Source organism: Malaclemys terrapin, chromosome 9 (assembly GCF_027887155.1).
Source record: "Malaclemys terrapin pileata isolate rMalTer1 chromosome 9, rMalTer1.hap1, whole genome shotgun sequence".
Taxonomy (NCBI): Eukaryota; Metazoa; Chordata; order Testudines; family Emydidae; genus Malaclemys; species Malaclemys terrapin.
Genome location: NC_071513.1, coordinates 68650001 through 68673317, shown reverse-complemented (window position 1 = coordinate 68673317; position 23317 = coordinate 68650001). Strand labels below are relative to the sequence as shown.

General features: G+C 41.1%; 1 protein-coding gene across 3 annotated transcripts in view; it reads left to right on the top strand.

Moving 5' to 3' along the window:
* The window catches only part of PAX3 (paired box 3), a 104083-nt gene that overhangs the window by 1526 nt on the left and 79240 nt on the right, over window positions 1–23317 (top strand). For 2 of the 3 annotated variants that reach the window (XM_054038890.1, XM_054038888.1), the window contains exons 2-4: window positions 351–586; window positions 2269–2398; window positions 3472–3606. In XM_054038890.1, coding sequence (XP_053894865.1) covers window positions 351–586; window positions 2269–2398; window positions 3472–3606 — 501 coding nt within the window. The remainder of the gene's footprint in view (window positions 1–350; window positions 587–2268; window positions 2399–3471; window positions 3607–23317) is intronic. The other variant, XM_054038889.1, reaches the window with a different exon arrangement.

Below are 23317 nucleotides of genomic sequence, written 5' to 3'. Positions count from 1 at the left end.
ACTAACATGCGAATAAGATGTGTCATCTGGCTCCTGAAGTTGCTTCTGGAAATAGGTTCCCACTAGCACTTAATATTTCCTTTCTCTGAAGGCGCTCTGTTGATAAATCTGAAACATTATTTAACTGTTGTGCGAAGATGACTCTCAGCTGTCAGGCACTCCCAGGGTTTCTAACCATCACAGATCTGTCCAGCCAGGCAATCTAGCACTAAACTGGCGCAAGGATGGGAGCGGATGAACTCGGGTACGTGTTTGTGTGCATGTGGATGGGGGAGTGTGTGCGCACTGAGAAAGTCGGGTTGACTTGAAAACACACACAACAAGTAACTCCATTTCCCCCTCCTTTCTAGTGTCTACTCCGTTAGGCCAGGGCAGAGTCAATCAGCTCGGTGGAGTTTTTATCAATGGCAGGCCTTTACCCAACCATATCCGACACAAGATAGTGGAGATGGCCCATCACGGGATCAGGCCCTGTGTCATTTCTCGCCAGCTGCGCGTGTCCCACGGCTGCGTCTCCAAAATCCTCTGCAGGTACCAGGAGACTGGCTCCATCCGGCCGGGGGCCATCGGGGGCAGCAAGCCCAAGGTGAGGAGATCAGCAACGCAGTGGTGACTGTGTTTAGGGCCTGGCCCTGCCAGGTGCTGAGCCTTTTCCCCTCCTGTCCCGTCGGTTTCAGTGAGCGCTGAGGTCGCTCAGCCCCTTGCAGGATGGGCTCGGGGGAGGCAGGAGGGCACGCTGCGCTTTTGCTGTGATTTGGGGAAGGATGCACATTTGGACAAAGCCTTATTGGGGCTAGTAAACTTCACACAAGCCTGGTTCTGGCTAAGGATTTTCAGGCTGCAGCATCTGAGGAGAAAGAGTCTGCTGTATTTAATGCAAGAGACAAAATGTAATCAAAGGCTGCGTAATTGCCTGTGCTCATGTAAACACCTTATAAATCGACACACTCCCCCACATGGTGTGTGCACGGAGATGCACACACACACTCGTGTGCAAAGTGCTGTGTGTACCCTCCCACCCCGTCCCCACCCTATTTCTAGAACTTCGCTGTCCCATAAATATTTTAAAAACTTCGAAAACTGAATCAAAGAAATAAGGCCCGATCCTGCAAACTCTTATTCACCTCCGAATGGTCCCCACATACCCACCACCAAAACCTGTGGGAGCCGCTTAGGGGTTGAGCTCTTTCCAGGATGGAGCGTGCAAGAGGGCCAGTTGGAGTCCGTTGGTCTAGCCATTGAGTCAGGGCGGGGGAGTTTACAGGATCGGGTCCTATATTCTGGAGTGTTTTTTAACATGTTGCTGTACAGATCTATCAATGTATGCAGCTAGTATCATAGATGACTGCTCAAACGCTACTTATATTTACATATACATACACCCAAAGAGTGTGTATACTGGCAACTATAGATCGTTGGACGATTGTTAACTTGTTTGTATTATTATATATATCCCCCCCCCCCCAAAAAAAACCTTTCTTTCTTTCTTTCTTTCTTTCTTTCTCCTCTGCTGCTCCTTTAACGCAGGGATTATTAAACTTTTATACCAAATTTTAGAATAAATTACTTTATGTATTCTACAGGCATATTATCTGGAAAATTATTTCTAGTTCTGATTTCCAGGGTTTTTAATTCAACGTTATTTTCGTTTTTTAGGACATCCGAGCAAAATTTCAGAACAGTGCGTTTGTCAGTGTCTGTTTATGATATTTAGAAAAATCAACATTGTTCTTGTTAGACTTATTTTCTGTTGTTGCTAAATTTCCGAGGTTGGGTCTGTACTTGCAGTTTGAGTTATACTTTAGCACAGTTTAATCTCTTTCCCGATCGTTACACTGTACTTTTACTGCGATTTTCATCTTCTCTGTGGACATTTCTGTGCTCACCACCCTTTGTACAGATACACAAACGTTATTACTAGATCACTTTAGGTTTTGATTACTATGGGCCCGATCCTTCAATTCTCATGAGAAGGCAACCCCAATGGACTTCCTAGGGAGTTTTGCCGTTCTGGGGACTGCAGGATCGGGCTCGTTGTATGTATCTCGCAGTCCTGAGTCAGTTTGAAAAGCAGAAGGACGTTGATCCAAAGGGGCCAGATCGTGCCCTGAATTATAACGGGGTGTAAATCCGGAGCGACTCCAGTCAGGCTAAAGGAATTACTCCGGATTCACGCGGCAGAATTTAACCTTCGCGTCTCGCTGTGATCCTTTTGCATTAAATCCAAACTGTACAAACTTGGTGTCCGCCTGGTTTGTTGTATTAAAGCAGGTGACAACGCCGGATGTTGAGAAGAAAATCGAGGAATACAAGAGGGAGAATGCCGGCATGTTCAGCTGGGAGATCCGGGATAAACTGCTCAAAGACGGGGTCTGCGATCGAAACACGGTGCCCTCAGGTACTGGGGTCTATTCTTACTTCAGTTCAGCAAGCTCAGTACAGCCACTCACACTCTATTGATTGAGGCCATTTGGAGAGGCCACCTTTATCCAGAGTCGTCTTCCAGAGCCATAAAATATTTAATGAACTTACATTATCCCCCCTAAGTGTATGAGATCTGGGGTCTTATTATGCAAAGCGCGTGCTTGGGGTGGGCGGTTGGGCAAGCAGTATATATATATATCCTGTGACTCTATTGCAGGAAGAGGATGAGCTAAAGCGTTCGTTCAGTGATGAACATCATTTCTGAAAGGGAATCTAAAGCTAGAACCTAGTAGGTGCCGCGGTGCTATTTGCAAGAGGCGACAGGCAGTCCGGGGTAGTCACTTTCCTAACTTCATAAAACGATCGGCATGAACCACGGGTACAAGTTAAACATATGGATCCCGGGGAGGATTTCTGCACTGGGGTGGGGCAGTTTGTTTTTAATTAAAAACCAACTGCACTCCTCCCCCCACCTTTCCAGGTTTGTGCCAAGGAGATAGTTCAGAGCATGGGTTTGTTTTGCAGATTGGAATCTGGAAACAAATAAATGAACCAAGGCTGCTTTTCTTTTCTCCTCTGGGTTGTTTTTGTTACAATAGACAAGTATTCCGGCGTGGAAATCGAAACCCTGCAGTCTGAGGCCTCCTAAATAGTTTGCTCTCTGGGTCATTTTGTTGTAATTTCCCTTGTAATGCTTTCTGGTCAGCAGACTTTACTGGCTTGGAGAAAACAAAAATATCTTGCAGTATATGTTCAGCCCGTTAAAAAAAACCCATAGGGAATATAAGGATTTATAGACACTAACCTCACAGGCAGTGAAGCCCCTGAATTTAACCCGGGGGATGTAAAAAAACAATGCACTGTAGTGGCCTGAATTGACAAGGATCAAACCAGCACGTCTCTGGATGTGCGCTGGTGTTGGGGCAGCTGTTCTATAGGGATGAGGGTGCAGCAGAGGGACACTCACTGCCGAGGTCCCGAGAGGGAGAGGTTGTTTTAAAGCCAGCAAAGCGCCGCTGCTTTACAGCTCTTCGTTTTTCCTTGAAGTGAGCTCCATCAGCCGCATTCTGAGAAGTAAATTTGGGAAAGGAGAAGAGGAGGAGGCCGAACTGGAAAGGAAAGAAGCGGAAGAGAGTGACAAGAAGACCAAGCATAGCATTGATGGGATCCTCAGCGAACGAGGTAAAGCCAATCGCTCCCCCCAGACTCGGAGTGAAGTGGGAATCTTGTTTGAAGCGTCTGGATCGGGCTTTGCGCCTTGGCAGTAAGGGAAGGACGTGGGGCGAGGCGCACACACGTTAGCTGCTGGGGAGGGGGACTGGTCCAGCGGCGCTGGAGGCAGGTGCCTGCTTGAGGTGTTATTAAACCCAGCCCAATGGAGCGGGGTTCACGTGCGCTCTTTGTTTCCCTCTTGACCCTAGGAACCTTGTTCGCCGGGAGGTCAGATTTGTAGGTTATCTCTGCCCTGTTTGTTGTCCCCGCCGGGTTGGTCTCTCGCTCTCATTAGAGGCTGATGGCTTCGGAGAAAGTGTGTCGGAAGTGGCTGGTCGGGGCCCTGCTAGGGGTTTTATGAGGCCTTCTCGTGGTGGTGGTAAAAGCTGGCGTTAGGCGTGAGAGCTGTTGGCACCTTTCTGCAGATGGCAGCGAGATCAAAGGGCGGGGGCGCTTCTCTCCAGCCATCCTTTGCTCCCTCGGAGCCTGCTGAGGGTCCCCAGGAAGGCGGGCAATGCCCTTGTGGAAGAAAAGCTCCGACCCCACCTGAGTTGCTTTTCCTTTCATTACTTCCCCCCCCCACCTGATTCCCATAGGAGTCATCATGTCCTAGCTGCACATGGCCTCTGGCCTTAGTTGCGTTCCACTGACCCGATGAAATTCGCTGTCCCCCGACTTTGCAAGGACCATATTGGAGGGCGCACAAGAGACAGGCGCACACAAGCCCATTCCTGATTAGCGCAATTTCTCTAACGCCCAAAGGGAAATTCCCACGTACATCTAAATCCCACACAATTTTAAATCTCATCTAACGGCCGCTTTAAATTAACGGATTGGTGTATTTAATATTCACGAGGGAGTCGGAGGCAGGGAGAGAGAGTTGGTTACTTTGCTTGGATTTTCAACAGCAAGGGAAACTTTAAACAATCCCTGGAAGGAGATCACAGAGACAGACCCCCTCCAGATTATTACAGATATGCCTAATTGCACGGTGCAGAGTGCCCCGTGAGGAACTAAAATCACATCTCAGGCCCCGCGAGCCCCGTTAGCTCTGGCGTTCAGCAGTCTCACGCTTGACCAGGTACTCTGGCTGGGAACTGGAGGCGGGTGTTTTCTCTGATCGAAGTGGCTCGTTCTGGGGGCTTGGTGTTAAAGGAAAAGTATATTCGCGGTGTGCAATCTTCTGGCCAGCAGGTCAAACCCAGCCCCTGCCAGTTCTTCAACCCAATCGCTATTGTGACTTTCATCATTCAAATTGAAATAACTTTTTAAAGGGGGAACGAGTCTCTTGATTTGGGGCCCGATCCTGCCATCTTTGTTCTGGTTTATTGGCTTCAAGTGAGAGTTTTTGCTTGAATAAACCTGGCAGGATAGGACCCTGCGATAATAAAACCAACAGTTCCTGTAATTTCCAAGTCCATCTCAGGCAGAGTATTTCCTTCTAGGGAAGTTTTGCATACTGCTGAAAATTTCCCAATTCTAGCCCGCTATTGTTGTGAATCATTTGAAATAGTTCAGATTCCTTGGAATTGGAAGTTAGGCACTAGGAGAACATTGGGAGGAAAGAAAAGAGTCTTCTTCAAAATAAAACCCAATCAAAGTCTAAAAATAAATAGCAATTTTAGCTGCAGAAAAATAGAAACCCAGTTCAGTGGCTTGAGGTTTGCATTTATTTCAAGCCTAGGTTTTTATTATTGCCCTGTGAAAAACCTGTGTTAGGTGCTGGGAAGTACATGCAATGAAATCAAAACCTAAGCAAGAAAGAGGAAAACGATACAACTCTCTGCAGGTTGTTGTTGTTGTGCCTAGTTTTCCAGGCCTGGGCTTGGTAGGGAGATAGAGAGGCTGTTGCCAGTGCTGTGGGACTTGTTGCTAGAAGGTCCTAGCACTCCTCCTCCAGAGCTTGTCCTGCACATGCATAGGCGCTGAAGAAGAGGAGACAAAAGTACCAAATGAGCTGGTCAAACATTTGTACAACTTTTCCAGCTTTTACAAAGAAGGCCTTCTATACACAATCTACACTTGGAGATGAACTTGGAAAACAAAGAGGGGAGAGTCCATTGAAACTCACACTTTAGCTTTGCACAGACAAAGCTTCAGCTAGCAGCAGCTTGATGTGAACAAAAGAAGGCAACCTTTTTATAATTCAAGGAGAAAAGAAGAGAAAACAGCCCCACAAAAGGCCGAGAAAAGACATTATGGGCTTGCAATGAGGGATGAATTATTCAATGAGCCCCAATAGCCAATGCTTCGAGCAGTTTTATGGACTCTCCACCGTGGAAAAAGTGGCTATTTTCACCTACAAAATGTTTCTAGCCTTTCTAGACATCTAGAGATGCCGACTGCCATTCAAGAAGGACAACTGCCATTCTTTAAAACTATAGTATCCCTCTGTATTGTAAAAACAAAACAAAACAAAAAACCCCTAAACTAGGACTCTAACTCAGTGTTACTAGGGCTTTCAGGGAAGCTTCATCTTGTGTGTGTGTGTGTGTGTACATACATACACACTGAAAAATGCTAGGGGATTCATAGATTTTAAGGCCAGAAGGGACCATTCTGATTATGTAGTCTGACTTCCTTTATAATGGAGGGTGCAGAATTTTACCCAGTAATTCCTTCAGGCCAGGACTGGGCAAGCAATGGCTAAAACCAATGTCCAAGATTTAAAAAAAAACAACCCTGGTTGTTTTGGGTGACTTGGGTTTCTGAGTGCCTAGCTTGAGACACTTTAAAGGTGCCCACTTTTCAGAAAGTGCCACGCACTTCTGAAAATATTCAGTGTGGCTCAAGTTGGACACACAAAAACGGAAGCGCCCCAAATCACTCGTCATTTTTGAAAATCTGGGCAAATATGTCCAGAGAGTTTATCTTAACTGGCCAAGCACTGATATTTAAAAAAGATAAAACAGGAAGTCTAGCTAGTATCCCCGATCCAGTCAACAACACCTATTACATGGACGGAGATCACTATCTGATTAAAAAATCAAACCCCCACAACTCAACTCCAGCTCAGAATTCTCTTGGTGCTCTTTCACACCCTGTTGCTTGAAGCTTAGGCTTTAGCCCCAGTGTTGGCCTGAGCCAAAGTTTCGGTGATATTTCACAGAGTCAGGGAGAACTAACAACCTGGATCTCAAAGGAAACGGAGGGATCTTTTGGGAAAATAAATCATCATTGCCAGTGCTGTTGTCATTCATGTCAATATTTAATATGGATATTTTTTAAAATGAAGTTATCTTAGATTATTTTGGGTAGAGAGGCTTGATGCTGAGAGGGTGCTGCTCTGAACTCCTTTAGCTTCCGCTGACATGAATGACCCACGGTGCATATTACCAATGAAGCCGCTGGCAAAACTCCCGTTTATTTAAATGGTGCAGGATTGGGTACAAGGGCTTCACTGGACGTCAAGGCCACACAACTCTTTGCAGGATCAGGGCTTTCAAAATGTGTCTCTTAAGTTCCTGGTAAGAGTTGGTTATCCCATGGAAATGAAACTCTTCATTACAATAAGTCATCCTCCCATCCTCCCTTGTGTCCTTCTGCCACTCAATATTATTATAGAAGTGGCAGAGATGCTGGAAAGGTGAGATCAAGAAGAGATTTGTTAGCACAAATGTTAGTGCAGGCAGGGTATTATAGAGATAATTTTTTGGAGAATATAATTTAAAATGCACTGCTCCTTTACATATCTGGCCTGTAATCAAGATTCTGCTTCAAAACTCATTGACATCAGCAGGGCCATGATTTCACCCAGAATCTGTATTTAAGGTTAAAAACATCATCAGATCCTGCTCTTTTTATTCACACAATGCCTGATTCTGCACCCATTAAAGTAATTGGTAAAGCTCCCAGTAACTTCAGTGGTGCAGGGTCATGCTTGCAGGTATCCCGTTGACTTAAATCTGAGGACTGTGAATTATGAAAGCAGGATTTGGCCTCATACAGCCATCTAAATAGAGAATACATGGTGGTATAGGTTACAGGGTTTATTGTCATGAGTTTGGGCTGGGTTTGTTGCTCACAAATGGTGAAGCCACACATGATTTTTATGGGTTGTCACAAACAAGTGCCAATCAAAGCTTACCATTGCACCACACCATCATATATTCTGTACGGGTAGTGTGGTACATACTTTGCAGGGTGGGGGGTACTCTTTTAGGAATGTTTTGAAGAGTTTTATACAATGCTATTACTATTTTTCATAGCCCTGGCCCTACAGAGCCAGGTTACCTTAATACCATGAGTGCAGGATTCAGAGAGAAAAAAATCTGACTAATACACTCCAGAAACCTTTAGAATTACCTATAATAGAGATGCAAACAAATGATGCATCCCTCTGGAGACTAGCAATCTCCCCTTTCCAATGCTAGCACTCTGTTCAATTAGAAGGTATCAGACTTTTAGCTCATCTCTGAACCATTTTGCACCTCAGTCTTGTATGATTTAGGGGGGGAAATTCCTCATTTGAAAGAAAAAAAGAAAGAAAGAAAGAAAGAAAGAAAGAAACCAACATTTTGGTTTTGGTTTTGATGGCAGCTGTTTAAAGCTGCTCAGAGATTTGTGATGTTAGAAGTAGTCCTGGCAGAGCTGGATGAAGGGAAGAGTGCAGATAAAGTGCGCAAAAGTGCTTGATAAATATAGTATATCATATGGCCTGGCAATTTATCACATAGATGTAAACACCACATATATAATTGTAATATAAACACAAATCTGTAATATAGAAATACATCATATCTATATCTGGCTATATTTCTATTTTGATTATAGATACTTAGATCTTGACACATCCACTACATTAATACTTAGTCCTGCCACGCAGGCCGGGGACTGGACTAGATGACCTCTCGAGGGCCCTTCCTGTCCTATAATTTTATGATTGCTATAGCTATATCTTTCTCTAAATATATAAAGGTATAGGCAACTTTTTATTGGGGGGAAGGGCTAGAGTTAAAAATAATAAAATAATAGTTGTTGACTACATCTTTAATCAGTGGTTTTGTAAATTTGTCTACTTTAAGTAAAGTGAGATAAATGACCTTCTGTTCCAGTGTTTCTTTTATTTATTAATGCAATCCCTAAATTTTTGGGGGGCTAAAGTCCCCCCAAGCTTCCAGTTGTCTATGCCCATTATATATAACTATTGATATTAATGTATCTTTAGAGATAGATATAGCTATATAAATGTAGATTGGTGTAGATATAGACGGTATAGATATTACATATTATATGCATGTAGGTGTATTATATACTTCTTATAAAGGCCTAGTCCATAAATAAGGAGCTTGGAAGAGAAACTTTGATATGCCTTTATACATCATATTTTTGGAAAAACTGATTTATAAGGGGGAGTTGCATGTACCTTTTAATCTATATGTGAAATGCTGTGTTGGCTAATTTGATGGCTCCCTACTTCATGAGATGGCTGTTGTTTTCTGAGTGAAAGTTAGGTGGTTTTTTTAAAGATCAAATGATGGGTGCAGCAGCATAGAGTTCTTTCTCGGCCCTTCTCAGTGCTGGATCAGGAGCTGTGTTGCACTGGTTGGGAGATACGGCCGCTGCTGCTGCACTGGATGACACAGTCTGCTCAGTGCTTAAATGGGACCCTCTGTTCTCCTACCCAATGGAATTGGCCCCCAGGCATGGTCACAATGGATTCTTCCCCAGTCATGCGCACTATTCCAAAGAGCCCTAGTCATCCCCACCCTCTACCCTTGGCTTCTCTGAGTGAGCAATTCAGGCTGCAGCAGACTAAATTGCCTCCTTTATTTCCTTCTTACTTTCATCTTGGATCAAACCCTCCTCCCCCCCCACTTTTTTTTTCTTTTTTCTTTTTTGGCCTGAGGCTCACATTAGTGCAATTTCTGCCACCACCCCTCTTTTTGTGGGGGGAGTTTAAAGAAAAGAAAGATCTTAACACAAAAGCCCCACTCAGTAACTAGAAAGCCGAAGCTGTTGCCGCTTCTATAGCCGTATGATGCTTTTCCTGTTTGTGAGTTTTGAGAAACATTTTTGCTTTGTACTGTAATGGAATTAGAGGACAGATGCTGACTGTAAATGGGACACGCGACTACCAGCCTCTAGCTTAAATATTTAGATGCAATGTTACAATTACTGACTTGATGCATGAGCTTTGAAGTGGTTACACATGATCTAAAGGGTAGCATAGGCTAGATGGGCTCCATGATGGATTAATTTTGGTTGCTAGATAACCTTCAAGAGGATATTTTTAGTCCGTTTAATTAATCTGATTAATTTCCCAAAGAAGAGGGTTGATGTACAGGAACCAAATATCCATTTGTTTATCTCCATTCATTTCTTCATTGTGGGGACGATGTTGGTCCAGTGGTTAGAGCATGGGACTGGAAAGAAGCAGAGTAGTTTCTATTCATGGCTGTGTGACCCGGGGTGTACCATCTCTTTCTGGTGCAGTTTTCCTATTTAGAGAACAGGGCTAAGTACACTTATTTACTTTTGTGATCTACAGCTGAAAAGCACTATATATGTTCTGTGTATGTCTGCCACCAAACCATACTTTCTCTAAAACAAGTGACACATTTTATTTGTCCTACTGTAAGCAATACAAATGCTATATGTAGTTCAATAGTAAGACCACAGATTTTGTCTTACAGAGTTCTAATAAGTATATTTGTTCTAAATGTTCCTAGTAAAAAAAAATCAGATATGGAACTAAATGAGATAATTCTGTGATTGAGAGCAATTATTTTATGGAATCTAGAATTTCTTAAAAGTACTTTCAAATATTTTATCACTAGGATCTCTAAGAATTAAACTTGTGTAATTAGAATGGAGTTACTGTACTCAAACAGTTGAAATAGACAAGAAAATAGGGAAATCTGTTTGACTAAAAAGTGAGTAAGGACTGAAGGATTTATTATTAATATTAATATTTATTGTTTTTATAGTGATAGTGCCTAGGATGCCCAGTCATGGACCAAGACCCCATTGTGCTAGGTGCTGTACAAACACAGAACAAAAAAACCCCAGATAAGTTTGCACCTATTATTGAACCTACAAATAAACTAGGGTATGATCCATCCAATAAGGTGTTGTTGAGCATTTCCAAAGTGGTGTCAAGCACCTGCAACTACCATTGACTTCAGAGAGAATTGAGGGTGCTCCACAACTCACAGTATCAGGCCCTGAGACTACTATCTTGAAGGTCAAATAAGGCAAGAAACATTTTCAAGGCGTGCTAGATGTTTTACTCATTGCACACCATTAGTGCCATATAAACAATAATGCTATCAATACCCCAAACAAAAGGGGAAATGATTCCATTTGGCAACAGGGCCTCTGATACACACAGAGGAATGACACCTCCCTTTTTTGAAACTATGTCTATACTAGCACTTTGTTGGTATAACTTACGTTGTTCAAGGATGTGAAGAAAACACCCCTCTGAATGACATAAATTACACCGACAGAAGCGCCGGTGTGGACAGCGCTATGTTGGCGGGAGACGCTCGCCTGTCAACGCTGCTCGTTGGGGGTGGCTAAATGATGTCGACGAGAGAGCGCTCTCCTGTTGGCATACACGGGAGATCTTACAGCAGCGCAGCTGCATTGGTACAGCTGTGCAACTGCAAGGTCTTTAGTGTAGACATAGCCTAATATTTGATTAACGATGGTTTTATTTTGTTTTGCAGCCTTAAAAAATTAACCTCCTTAACTTAAAAGGGCCTGATTCCAACCCTTCTCAGTAAATAAATTTAAAACAAGACCAAACCTTCCCTTCGCAAATATTAGATCACAGATTCATGCATTTCAATTTATATGACAAAAACTGACATTTCAAATCATCCAAGGAAACTATTAAAGATGTTATCTGCTTTGACTGCTCTCTACTTCTGAATTAATATTTGACTAGACTTATAGGGTAACATTCTGGAGTCATTGACCTCCATGGCTTAACTTCTACTGATTCAGCGTAACCAGGATTTTGCTCATAAAATTCTTACTCTGTTGGCAAACATCATGCAGATATTGCTTTCAAAATCCTTGACTTTAATGGGAGTTTTGCCTCAGTGAGGATTGGGCTCCTTTTGAACCCAACTTTGTAAGGTGCTGAGCACTCTTAACTCCCTGTGAAATCCTCAGGTTCAGGACATAGTGAAGATTTACAAGACTGGGCACCGATCCTGCAAACGCTGTCATATATGAGTAACTAGAAGTTTCATTCAAAGGGCCTGCTCATGTGCATAAAGTTACTCACATGGGTTACTGCTTGCAGGACTGGGTCCTCGATTTGTTTTGTTCTGTTGAGGGCTAAATGATAATGGGGGATCTAATCCTGAACTCATTATTCGGGCAAAGTTCTCTCTGAAGCTAAGGATTTCTGGCACAGCGTTAGTCAAAGTGATATCAGTTGGGAGGAAAAGATTTTGTAAGTTTAGTCAGAGATAAATTCAAATTTACAAAATAATCTAAGATGATGAAAACCTTAGAAGATAATTTTTGAGTGATTTTAAATGGTAATTTCTGTTGCATCGATTGAAATAAGTGAATTTGTTATCTAATATTTGCTGGAGGAAGGTTTAATTTTGTATTTATTGATAAGATGCATTTATTGATAAGAGTGGGGACATGTACTTGGATGAGGAGAACACATAAAGTTGATCCTGATAGATTATTGAGAGTCCCCAGGGCTAACTAATAAAACTGTATTGGGAAATGAAGCAGAACTACAAAGTGCTCTCTGGTTAATTTAAGAAGAAATTGAGTGAAACACAACACAATAAATCAGACCAGTGTAGTCAATGTGAATTTCTCCATATAAATGTCACTTGAAATGCTATGTAACAAACGTGTATGGGGAGAGAGAGAGAGAACAAAATAAATAAATAAAAGTTTTGTATACTTCCAAGAGTTCCCAAAATGCAGGGATCTCTTGCTAATAAAAGTGATGTACAGTAACATAACTCACCACAAGACTTTGTTTAGTGCAGTGTGGTGCATAATTTTACTTCATTTGCTCTGAAGTACTGCTGCCCCATGCTGTTAAACTAATTCTGTTTAAATCATGTTACTAGAGAAAAAGTGAGGCATAATGAAATAAAAAAAATCACTGTGAGCATATTACAGTTAAACTGTTTCATGTGCTGAGAATATTTAGTTAGTTGGACTCCGATGCAGTCTATGAGAGGTCATTTCTCTATTCTGGTAAATAAAGATTCAAGAACTATTAAGAATGTACATATATAACTAACATGACAGTAAAAGGCAATTAAGTAGTCAGTTTTATGTCTTATCTCGCTGGTTGCTCTACAGTTGTTTTACAACTAGGAATTAAAATCTGAAAAGGAAGTTTTCAGTGTCCCTGGCCAAATATTGATTAAGTAGTTGTTTGCTGATACCTTTGTTACCCATAAAAAGGCCAGTAGCTCTGTTGTTCATCTTCCATTGTAACTGATTCTTAACCACAGAGATCAAAGCAGGATCATTTCAATTTATCTGTCTTGGAAAATCCTTCTTTGCTTCTAAAACCTCCATGGATTAATGATCAAATTGTCTTGGGGAGATGTGAAACTGAATAGATTCTTTATTTAACATGGTCTGAGGATATGTGCATTATATATATATATATATATATATATATATTTACAATTTTGGATTTTATGTTTATAATTAAATATTTAGGTTATGTGAATGTATATATTTTATTATAAAATGCAATGTAATTTTAGAGTACTAAGATGCTTAATATTTCATTGAGTTTTAATTAATTTAGTTTCATTTCACCTAATCTTGTTGTTGGTGACAGTTTAAAGGAAGAAAGAAAAGAAAAGAAAGGTTATTGTTTACACTAAACACCATGGCTCATCCTAGTGGGTGCTGGGTGAGACCAAAACTTCCATTGAAGGCAATGGGAATTTAGGAAACTCATCGCATGGCAAGATTGAGCTCTACCTATAAGAATAATGCAACAATAAGTGGACTATTTTTTTATATGTGGCTTCATTATGATGATTTTGTAGGTGATTCTCATTTGCATCAGTGAGGATGAATGTGCTGCCTCTTCTCAAAACTATGGGGCAAACATAATATGACAAGACATGTGAAAAGGATTTATCCCTTGAAACAATTCTCAGCTGTAGAACATAAAACTGTATTATAAAATACATGCCACCACATCCTCAATATGCAAATACAGCATATATAGTATATACAGTTAGGGCTCGATTACTGATTTACAATTATGATATGGAGTTTCAACTAAAATGCAGAGTCTGAGAGCCAGATCTTGGTCCCATGATTACACTGGTCCCACTGATTACACTGGGACTTTAACTTTAGATACAATGGTAATGAGAATGGTATAAAAAGATAGATAGATTAGATACTGCTAGGAACATTGCTATTGATTTTACATGGAAGGTGCTGAGATACTAACGCAATATACATCCAGCTATATAAAATCTATAAAATAGAGATTTTTTAAATCAGCATTTTACCAACTGTCTGTCTTAAATACATATTTGTATTTGCTTGATCTGCAAATCTCTTGACAAAATAACAATCTATGTGCTCTTCACAAACACCCGGCTACTTTTGAAGATATTTTGCTCCAGTTTGATAATTAAGATTCTTAAAAAATATTATAGACAAAAGTTCCTTTAAAAATCAGAATTTTTAACCTGTACCTTTCAGTGGATCTCTGCATGATGAGAAGAGTCACATGTATTCCACATTATGATTTTTTTAAATTTTAGTGGATATCTGTGTTGGAGTAGAATTTCTGTCAAATATGGCCAATGTTTACACCATGCCTGAGTCCATATATGAATCTTTCTTAAGGATTTATATCTCTATCATGTGGCTCATCTTGGAAGTCCAAATCAAAAATGGCTATGTAGAAATTTCTTTATCAGTCATACTATCACATAGATCATCATAGTGATTTGTATTATGTGAGGACTAAACAATCTTCAGCTAATATTTCAGTGTCAAGGAAGTTTATGCAACATAAATCAAATCCCTTTCACCTTACTCTTGCCTGTAAGAACATATATATGCCAAGTTAAGTAGGATTTGGCCCATATGCATAACCCAGAAAACCAGTAACCGCCCGCCCCACTTCTCCTAGCTCAATAGTTAATTACTTTATTTCACTTTATTAAAATGCACCTTTCTATTGTTACGTACCCCAGTTAACACGGCACCAAAATTCTAAATTTAATCTAATCAGACTTAAACCCCTCCATAACTCATCAGAATTATCACTCTCCATATCCTCAACCACTTACTCAGAGAAAGGTTGGGAAAAAAGTAGGCAGGCCTGGCAGCAAGATCAACTGACTCAGGCTCCGTTAGATGTGGGGAGTGATTCCATAGTTTGAAAACACTTCATTGAAAATGTCCTTCCAGTAGCTCCTGCCCATTTAAATCTCAAGGCTGTTAGTTTGATCTGAGCTGCTGTTCTAAGAGTTGAAGTCTCTCATGTAGCCAGGACCCGGTCATAAGAATCAATCAGGTAGCAAAAGCTCAGTGATGGTTGTTGCAAACTTACCAATAGAGCTTAGTGGAAAAAAAAAATCATGCTATTGACCAACCAAGATGGAAATCATGTTTCCATGGGTTTCATGAAAAGCAAAGTACCTTGTGGTTCACAGCTCAATATTTTTAGCAAAGGGAGGACTTTGAGGAAAAGAGAAAAATGTCAAGTGTTTACCTAACTTTAATGTCTGACTTGCCATTTCCCCATTTTCACTAAGAAAAACAGTCAGTCTGTCCTAGATCAAATGTGTGGATTCTTGGGAAAATTGCAAAACCCTCAGTGCACAATATTGATCTTATTTAACCCATCAAAATCATGAGTAACTCTACTGAAGTCAGTGCAGTGACATTGGTGTAAGTAAAAGCAGAATCAGGCCCTCTGTGTTTGCATGTAAGAACTGATACTTCCAAACAGCTACTAACCATTTTAGGACCCAATCCTGCAAACTTAAATATTCCTTACTTGTGCAAGGAGTTCCAGTGAAGGGAAAACTACTTGACTGAATAAGACAGGAGTAAGGATTTGCAAGGATTACTTAGATGAGTAATGATCAGATCTTTACATTGCAATATTTTGCAGTAAGGCCTTCAGCTTTTCATATAATCTTGAATGCTTTTAATGTGGAGGAAGGCCTGGAACATTTTAACCACTCTGTGTGGCATGCAACAGTTACTATGTATATGTACTTTGGTTGTGTTCTTTGCATACATTTTTTAAACTGATAAGTAACACAGAGGAAACGGCTCCATTTGTGAATCAGTGCACACAGTTCATTGACTTAGGGCTAGTCTACACTGGCAATGCTAAAGCGCTGTTGCTGCAGTGCTTTAACGTGGCTTGTGTAGTCACGGCAGAGAGCTAGGAGAGAGCTCTTCCAGTGCTCTGAAAAACCCACCTCCATGAGGGGCATCGCTACCAGCGCTGGTGCACTGTCTACACTGGCACTTTACAGTGCTGAAACTTGCTGCGCTCAGGGAGGTGTTTTTTCACACCCCAGAGCGAGAAAGTTGCAGTGCTGTAAATTGACAGTGTAGACAAGCCCTTAGTGATTCAAGAGTATAGTATTATACAGTAGATGTTACAACTGGAAAAGAAATGTTAGATCACTGAGTCCACCCCCTTGCAAGTGCAGTATATAGGGCCTGCTCCTGCTCCCTTTGAAATCAATGGGACCCCACTTCACTGGGATCAGGATTAGGCAAAAAGTGCTCCTGATATTTGATTTTGCATTTGGAATGCTCGTTTTCCATCAAATTCATAGGACTCAGATGTGTATGTTGTAGAACGCAGGCCTACTTTTTAAATAGTCCATTAGAGCAAACTGCTTGTCTACCACTTCTGAGGAGCATGCAGGTTGCTGTCTGTCTGAGTGGCTATTTCACATGCTGTTCTGGGTTATTCAGGGTTTGTTCAGCCCCTACTCATTCTCCAATGCCTTGCCTGCCTGCCCCTATCTACTGAATTGGAAAATATAGCTGGCTTCCAAGTCACTCCCTTCCCACGGTAGACATGGAAAATGGCTGCACATGGCAGCCATTTTGTTTGTCTGATTATTACTTCACTCCATGTATAAATGTACATGTATGCATAAATATTCTGCAGCCAAATCATGCCTTCATTTACATCTGAGCAACCATGATGTCTTTAGTGGGGCTAAGCCAGTGTAACTGAGGTTAGAATTTGTCTTTGCAATGGGAACTGAAAACTTCTTGAGTTTGAGTTTGAGGGAACTAGAATAGAATCCAGCTCACTTTCCCAGAGATGTGTTAGTTTTGTAATGTTAAGAAGCATTAAAAATAGTAACAAAAATTTACTTCTGTTGGTAAAGTAAGTAGGCCTGACTCTGAATACAAACAGGGAGCAGGTCTGATTAGTAAAAACATGACATTTTTACAGTCACTTTTCAGAGAACGACACTTTAAAAGGCTGTAGCCAGGCCCTGATCCAGCCAAAATGGTCTTCACAGCTGCCAGCCCTTGGAAGCTGTGTTACTTATTGTGAAAATCCCCCTAATAGCTGATGCTAATACTCCTCACTTGATCCAGATTCTTGGGCTCCCCAGTGGCTGAAGCTTAATCGTGATTTTGAAGGGAGGTATACTCTTTCTCTGCCAGCTGTATTTCTCACCCCCACTTCCCAAACAGAAAAGCAGTTGGAGTTTTGGAAAAGAAAACAGGGAACATTGCTGGGATGCTCAGGGAATCAATGGGCTGGAGAAGTTAAAAGTACTTTTTTTCCTCCTGGCTGATATGTCTTTCCTTGAGGAAAGTTAGATGGTGGGATTTATGCTATATCTATTATAAAAGAGATGGAGAAGTGAAGGCCAATGGATGACACAAACATTTCTCTTAGTCTGACCTCAGGAAAACATTTATTAATAATAGAAGAGCACATCAGGGGCCAAACATTGCCTGAAGATAAAAAAAAAAAAAAAAAATCCTCCCAAACAAGGTCCTCCCAGTGTAGTGGTCAGAGATGAGTGGTGGGACACTTCCAAATCTCCAAGGAGATTCTTAAATTTAAAACAATCTGGCTGATTGGGGAATAGACTGGTAAGTGAGCCTTCCTGTTTCTAACACCATCCATGACCATGAAGGAAAGTCACTCTAACTTGGAACTAGACCAACTCACATTTGTTTCTTGTCCACTGGCAAGAAATTTGAAGGGAGCCAGAATTAGAAGTTCTGCAGCATAGAAGAAGGAAAGCTCATTTGGATAAGTAGCTCTTTTTTACTGGGTAGACTTTATGGGAGCTCAACTGCAGACACATAGGGTCTGATTCTCAGAGATTCTTCTCGCCTGCCTTCTCCTTGGCTTTCAGATGTTCACATTAAATGGCTGTATTGCTGTGAATTATTTAATGAGCCTTTTTTTACACCATGATGTAAACATTCGGTAATGACATTCTCAGGGTATGTCTATACTACCCACTGGATTGGTGGGCAGTGATTGATCCAGAGGGGGTCGATTTATCACATCTAGTCTAGTCTAGACGCAATAAATCGACCCCTGAGCACTCTCCCGTCGACTCCTGTACTCCACTGCCATGAGAGGCGTGGGCGGAGTTGACAGGGGAGAGGTAGCAGTCGACTCACCGCGGTGAAGACACCACGGTGAGTAGGTCTAAGTATGTTGACTTCAGCTATGTTATTCACGTAGCTGAAGTTGCATAACTTAAATTGACACTCCCCCTCCCCCCCAGCGTAGACCAGGCTTAGCAGAGGAGAAGGTTTTGTGGGCCTGATCCAAAAGCCTGTTGAAATGAGTGGAAAGACTCCTATTGTCTTTAATAGGCTTTGAATCAGGCCCTAAGATACTTATGTTGTTTCCTTCCCTGTTTTTTTTAAATCTGGTGAATTTAAGTGTTCCTGAGCAGGCGAGAAGAATAGTGATTAGAATCAGGCATAGAGCTGGGAGGGGCTTTGGATGCTTATTGCCCTGGTACTGCATCTAAGTCCTGATCTGCAGCACCACTAACAAGAAACTCTATGTGGATTCTGCAAATTGTGGAAAACTATTGGATGTACTGGATGCTCTGGGATAGGAACAAATATTCACCAGGTCTTGACTGAAACCGGTAGGTATCTATCCTTCTCATCTGCTGTATTTTACATTTAAATGTAGGCTAACCACTCAAAAATGTATTATAGGGAACAATCTTGCATCTGCAGGGTGATGAACTGAATGTTCCATTGCTAACATCTATGATTCTGTGGAATCAGGCTACACAATCAAACACACAAACAATCAAGCAGAGTAGATTGCCAGTGGAAAAGCTGCTCACTCTTTACAGCTTAAACTAGTACACCCTAGAAGGAGGTGTGTGTAAAATTTTAGATGAGACAAGTTTTGTGTGGAGAATAATACACTTGTAAAGAATGCCAGGGTGGATGTCTTTTCTTCTAGTTATGTGTTGGTGAGCATCAGTCAGCTAAGGAAGAACTTCAAAGGCCTATGGCAGAAAGTTGCTACGCTCCCTTTAGGGGACAGGTTTTCCCTGAGGAAGAGCTGTTTATGCCAGACATTAACATTTTTCTCCTATGGTAGAGGAGGTACCAGGCAGCCTTTGCATAAGGTGCCAAATTTGGAGGTTCCCTGCCTGTGGTGGAGCTGATATGTCCAGAAAGGGGTTACTAAATTATCCAGCCAGTGGTGTATTTTGTTGCTAGCTCATAAAGATACTTCAGAAAAGCTGTTTCCCTCTTGAGAATACATCACTAGACTGCACCTCAGGAAGGGTATTATCAAAACATGTTCCCCATCCCAGGGGAGATAATCCCAGATCTTCCTACTTCCCTGCCCCTGAAAATTACTCATTAATGGGACTTATTCATATACTGTAAATTGCCTCTTAGCTAAGAGAACAGACTGTAAAGTGTTTCCATATAATCAATTACTTGTATTGATTATATGGAAGCATATTACCTCTATGCTTTTACACAGCTGGGGATGGATGGTGAACTATATGTCTAACAGCATGTATGTGAAACTTCATGCATTGTAATGGGAGGTATGTGTGCAATGGGAGAATAAATGCCAAAGGAGTTTTAATTAATATCCACAAAGTATTCTGCACATTGTGGACAGATTTTTGTTTCCGGGATGTTGAATACAGAAGAGGGCACATTTTATGGTGACTTATGTAAAGGAATGAGAATGATTAGAAAATGGGTACAAGCAGCAATGTCATCTAACATGCATTGATACATTCTGTGGGCATGAAAAACAAGTGTCATGCAACTTAAAGGTTTCAGAGTAGCAGCTGTGTTAGTCTGTATCTGCAAAAAGAACAGGAGTACTTGTGGCACCTTAGAGACTAACAAAATTTATTTGAGCATAAGCTTTTGTGGGCTACAGCCCACTTCATCAGATGCATAGAATGGAACATTGTTACTATATGTTCCATTCTATGTATCTGATGCACGAAAGCTTATGCTCAAATAAATGTGTTAGTCTCTAAGGTGCCACAAGTACTCATGCAATTTAAATTGTACAGAGGGTGTATGTGTGTGAAAAGTGAACAGTAGAGAATGATGTGGCTGGCCAAGAAGAGGCTGTGTCTGGGGGAGACTCGAGTTGTTCTGTGGTGGGGCGAGAAGGCTGAGATGTGACTAAAATGGAGGGTGCAAAGTAAAGCAGACATTTTAAAATCTGCTTCCATCACATAAGACCTCCCCAACTGTCCTGGCAACGCATACAAGTCTGCTTCCTTATTGCTGTGGAAAAATCATCTTTGGGAATAAGAAAATGTCCCCAGTGTATCATCACCACCATCCATCTAATGCACATTCCTAAAGGGGAGAGAGTAGTCCTTGCATTGGACACTGTGCAGTTGGATGGCAGCAGTCACTGCAGAGCTGTGCTGCTGTGATGGTGTAAAGATGCTTGTGCAATGTTCTGCACAAAAGTGGCTATCAGGACAATAAAGCTCACGTCTGCTAATTACTCAGGAAGGCCATCAGGGTACAGCAGGTGCTGCAAGTACATCAGGAAACAGTGAGAGATGTGGCTTTTGTAAGTATCTTATTTGGTCTGCAATGTCTGCTGTGTACTGTGCCTCAGTGGGCATCTACAAACCACATTGTATAACAGACTGTTCCTGTCAATTACAGTATTTTGCCCAACCTGACACTGTGAAAGGATCTACATTTGTCTTGCTTTGTTTATTTGACACTGCAGAACCCCAACTTTATTTGTTCCATTAACCATGGCTTCTTTTCTGTGTGTGTGTTTATTTTACATCTTCCTCTTTTACATTTCCATTGCAGAATGTGGAATATTCAAATTCAAATATACAAATGACCTGCAAGGACCTTTCTTGGGATCTTTGTCTCTTTATCTAAGTTGTCTCTTCCTTTAGAACAAATCCATGTAATGGGAAAATCAATCTTCTGCAAATGTATCATGCATGTCCCTGTAACCTGACTTATATTACCCATATTGGGTTATCTTTCAGAGTGGGAGAGAGCTGTTCTTATTACTATTACTTATTTGGATGTCTAAGTTTAGAATGTAAGAAATAATTTGTTAACATAGTAGAACATGCTTAATTTAATAAAGCATGTGTGGTTAAAAGACTTAACTGTAACTAATGCAAAGCATACAGAACTGATCAGTGTACTTGAGCTACAAAGTTCAGGGTTGTTCTGACCCATGGGTTTTGGTTCAATCCATTATGGAGTTAGGGGCCACCTACAAAATTTGGAAGCTTGGATCCAAACTTCCTCTGCTGTGTGGGTTTATATAGTGGGTTTGTGTGTCTCATGGACTGGGACTGGCACAGGACCAACTGCACCCCCATATAGGGATCTAATTGATGGGCACTTCTGCTGTGCTCTGAGGCATCCCACCATCAGGTGCTCCTTTGGAGCAAGATGACTCTTCACTGCCCCCGACTCTGTATTGTGCTTAAACGGTGTCACCTCGCCATGGTGACTGCACGGAATAAGCACTAATAGCACATTGGGGGTGGGGGCAAGACAGTCATTACACGGGGTTCTGGAGGATATCCGCTTGCCAAGGTGGCACATGACATGAACAATGGCTGAGCTATGTGATGTTTATGATATACAGGATAACCAGCCACAAATCAAATTGTAGTGCATTGCAGTAACATGGAAAAAGAATGGTAACACAAAGCACATGTGAGACAAGGATGCTGGTTTCATTGTTGCACATGTTGTATCAACTGGGAATCGGGATATCTCCTAGCTATCCCGGTGGCGGAGAGGCTGTTGTGGATGATGTTTTCTTGTGTAGGAGGAAACAATGGTTTGGCACTTCACCATGATGTACTTCAAAAATGTAATTGGTGGGTTTGGCCTTGGAAATGGCCAAGTTAAGGAGCAGAGAAATGCCCATGGCTGTTGAAATTCCAGCCTTGTTAATCACTCCCATGGCTAGATAAGTCTGTAGCAATTGAGGCTGCCCTCCAGAGAAGGATCACACTGCACCACTCTTATTATGTATGTTCATGGTGCTACATGTCCTTTGTATGTTTTCAGTTCTCTTTCACAGAGAGAAAAATCCCCCCCTTTCCCTGATCCCCCAATGGAGCCACGCTTAAAATTTCCATTTCCTTCAATGGGTGTTCTCATGTAGTACCTCTGTATAACATGTGGAACAGGAATCTTTAATTATGAACAAGCTGGCTGTGGAGTAGTACTATGATTCTGTTTTATATCATGTTTGAATTATGTTTTCCATTTTGATGCCTTCAAGACCTTATAATGCTGTGACAGGTTTTTCCTGTAGTCCTTCCTCACATGAGTAGTCCCTTTGATTTCTGTGGAACTTCTTACATGAACAAAGGCTGCACCTCTGGCCTTTCATAAGGCTCACCTTGATTTTAAATATTTTTGTACCCAACTATAATAGAGAGATATTTTATATGCAAGCACTGCCTAATTTGTACAGATAGAGACAATCCAGATGACTAAAACCTTGTTGCTGGAACAATTAGTGAGTAAGTCATTGTGGAAAGTTAGTAAAAAAAAAAAAAAAAAAAAGGGGGGGGGGGGAGTATTCATATTCACCAGTAAATCCCAGAACAACTTTAATGGTTGCATCAAACATTGGAAGCTAGATCATAATTACATTTGAGTGGAAGCATAAATTTGAGAGTTGTTTCCATGGATAATAGTACTTTTCATTTGAAATAAATATTGATTATCATTTTCTTGTATGTCTGCATTGAAAAGAAGAAGAAAATAACTCATATTTCAACCCCCCAAAAGCACAATTGGAAATGACTCATAATCCCTTTTAAGATCTTACTTTTAAAAATTAAGATAAAAGAATGAACAAAATATGGATAAAGTTAGAGATGGACCAAGGAGGTGGTGTTTTGTAAAATCTTGTCAACTGGGCTTTGCTTTTTCAAAACCAAACTCAAAAAACAAAAGTGCTTTTGATTTTGTTTCCATTTTATTTGAGTCACCAAACTTTGTGCTGGAGTGGAGGTGGGTAGGTTTGAATTAAAGTTTTTTGGTTTTGCCTCAACTGTAATTAAAACACACACTTGGAAAAAGCACGAGAGATTTTTGTTTTCTTTTTTACACAGAGCATTATAGATGCTTAAAAGTAGTTTCCATAAATAAGTTTTAAACTTGATATTTGCCAACAAAATTTAAACATGAAGACAGTCTAGAATTCATTATG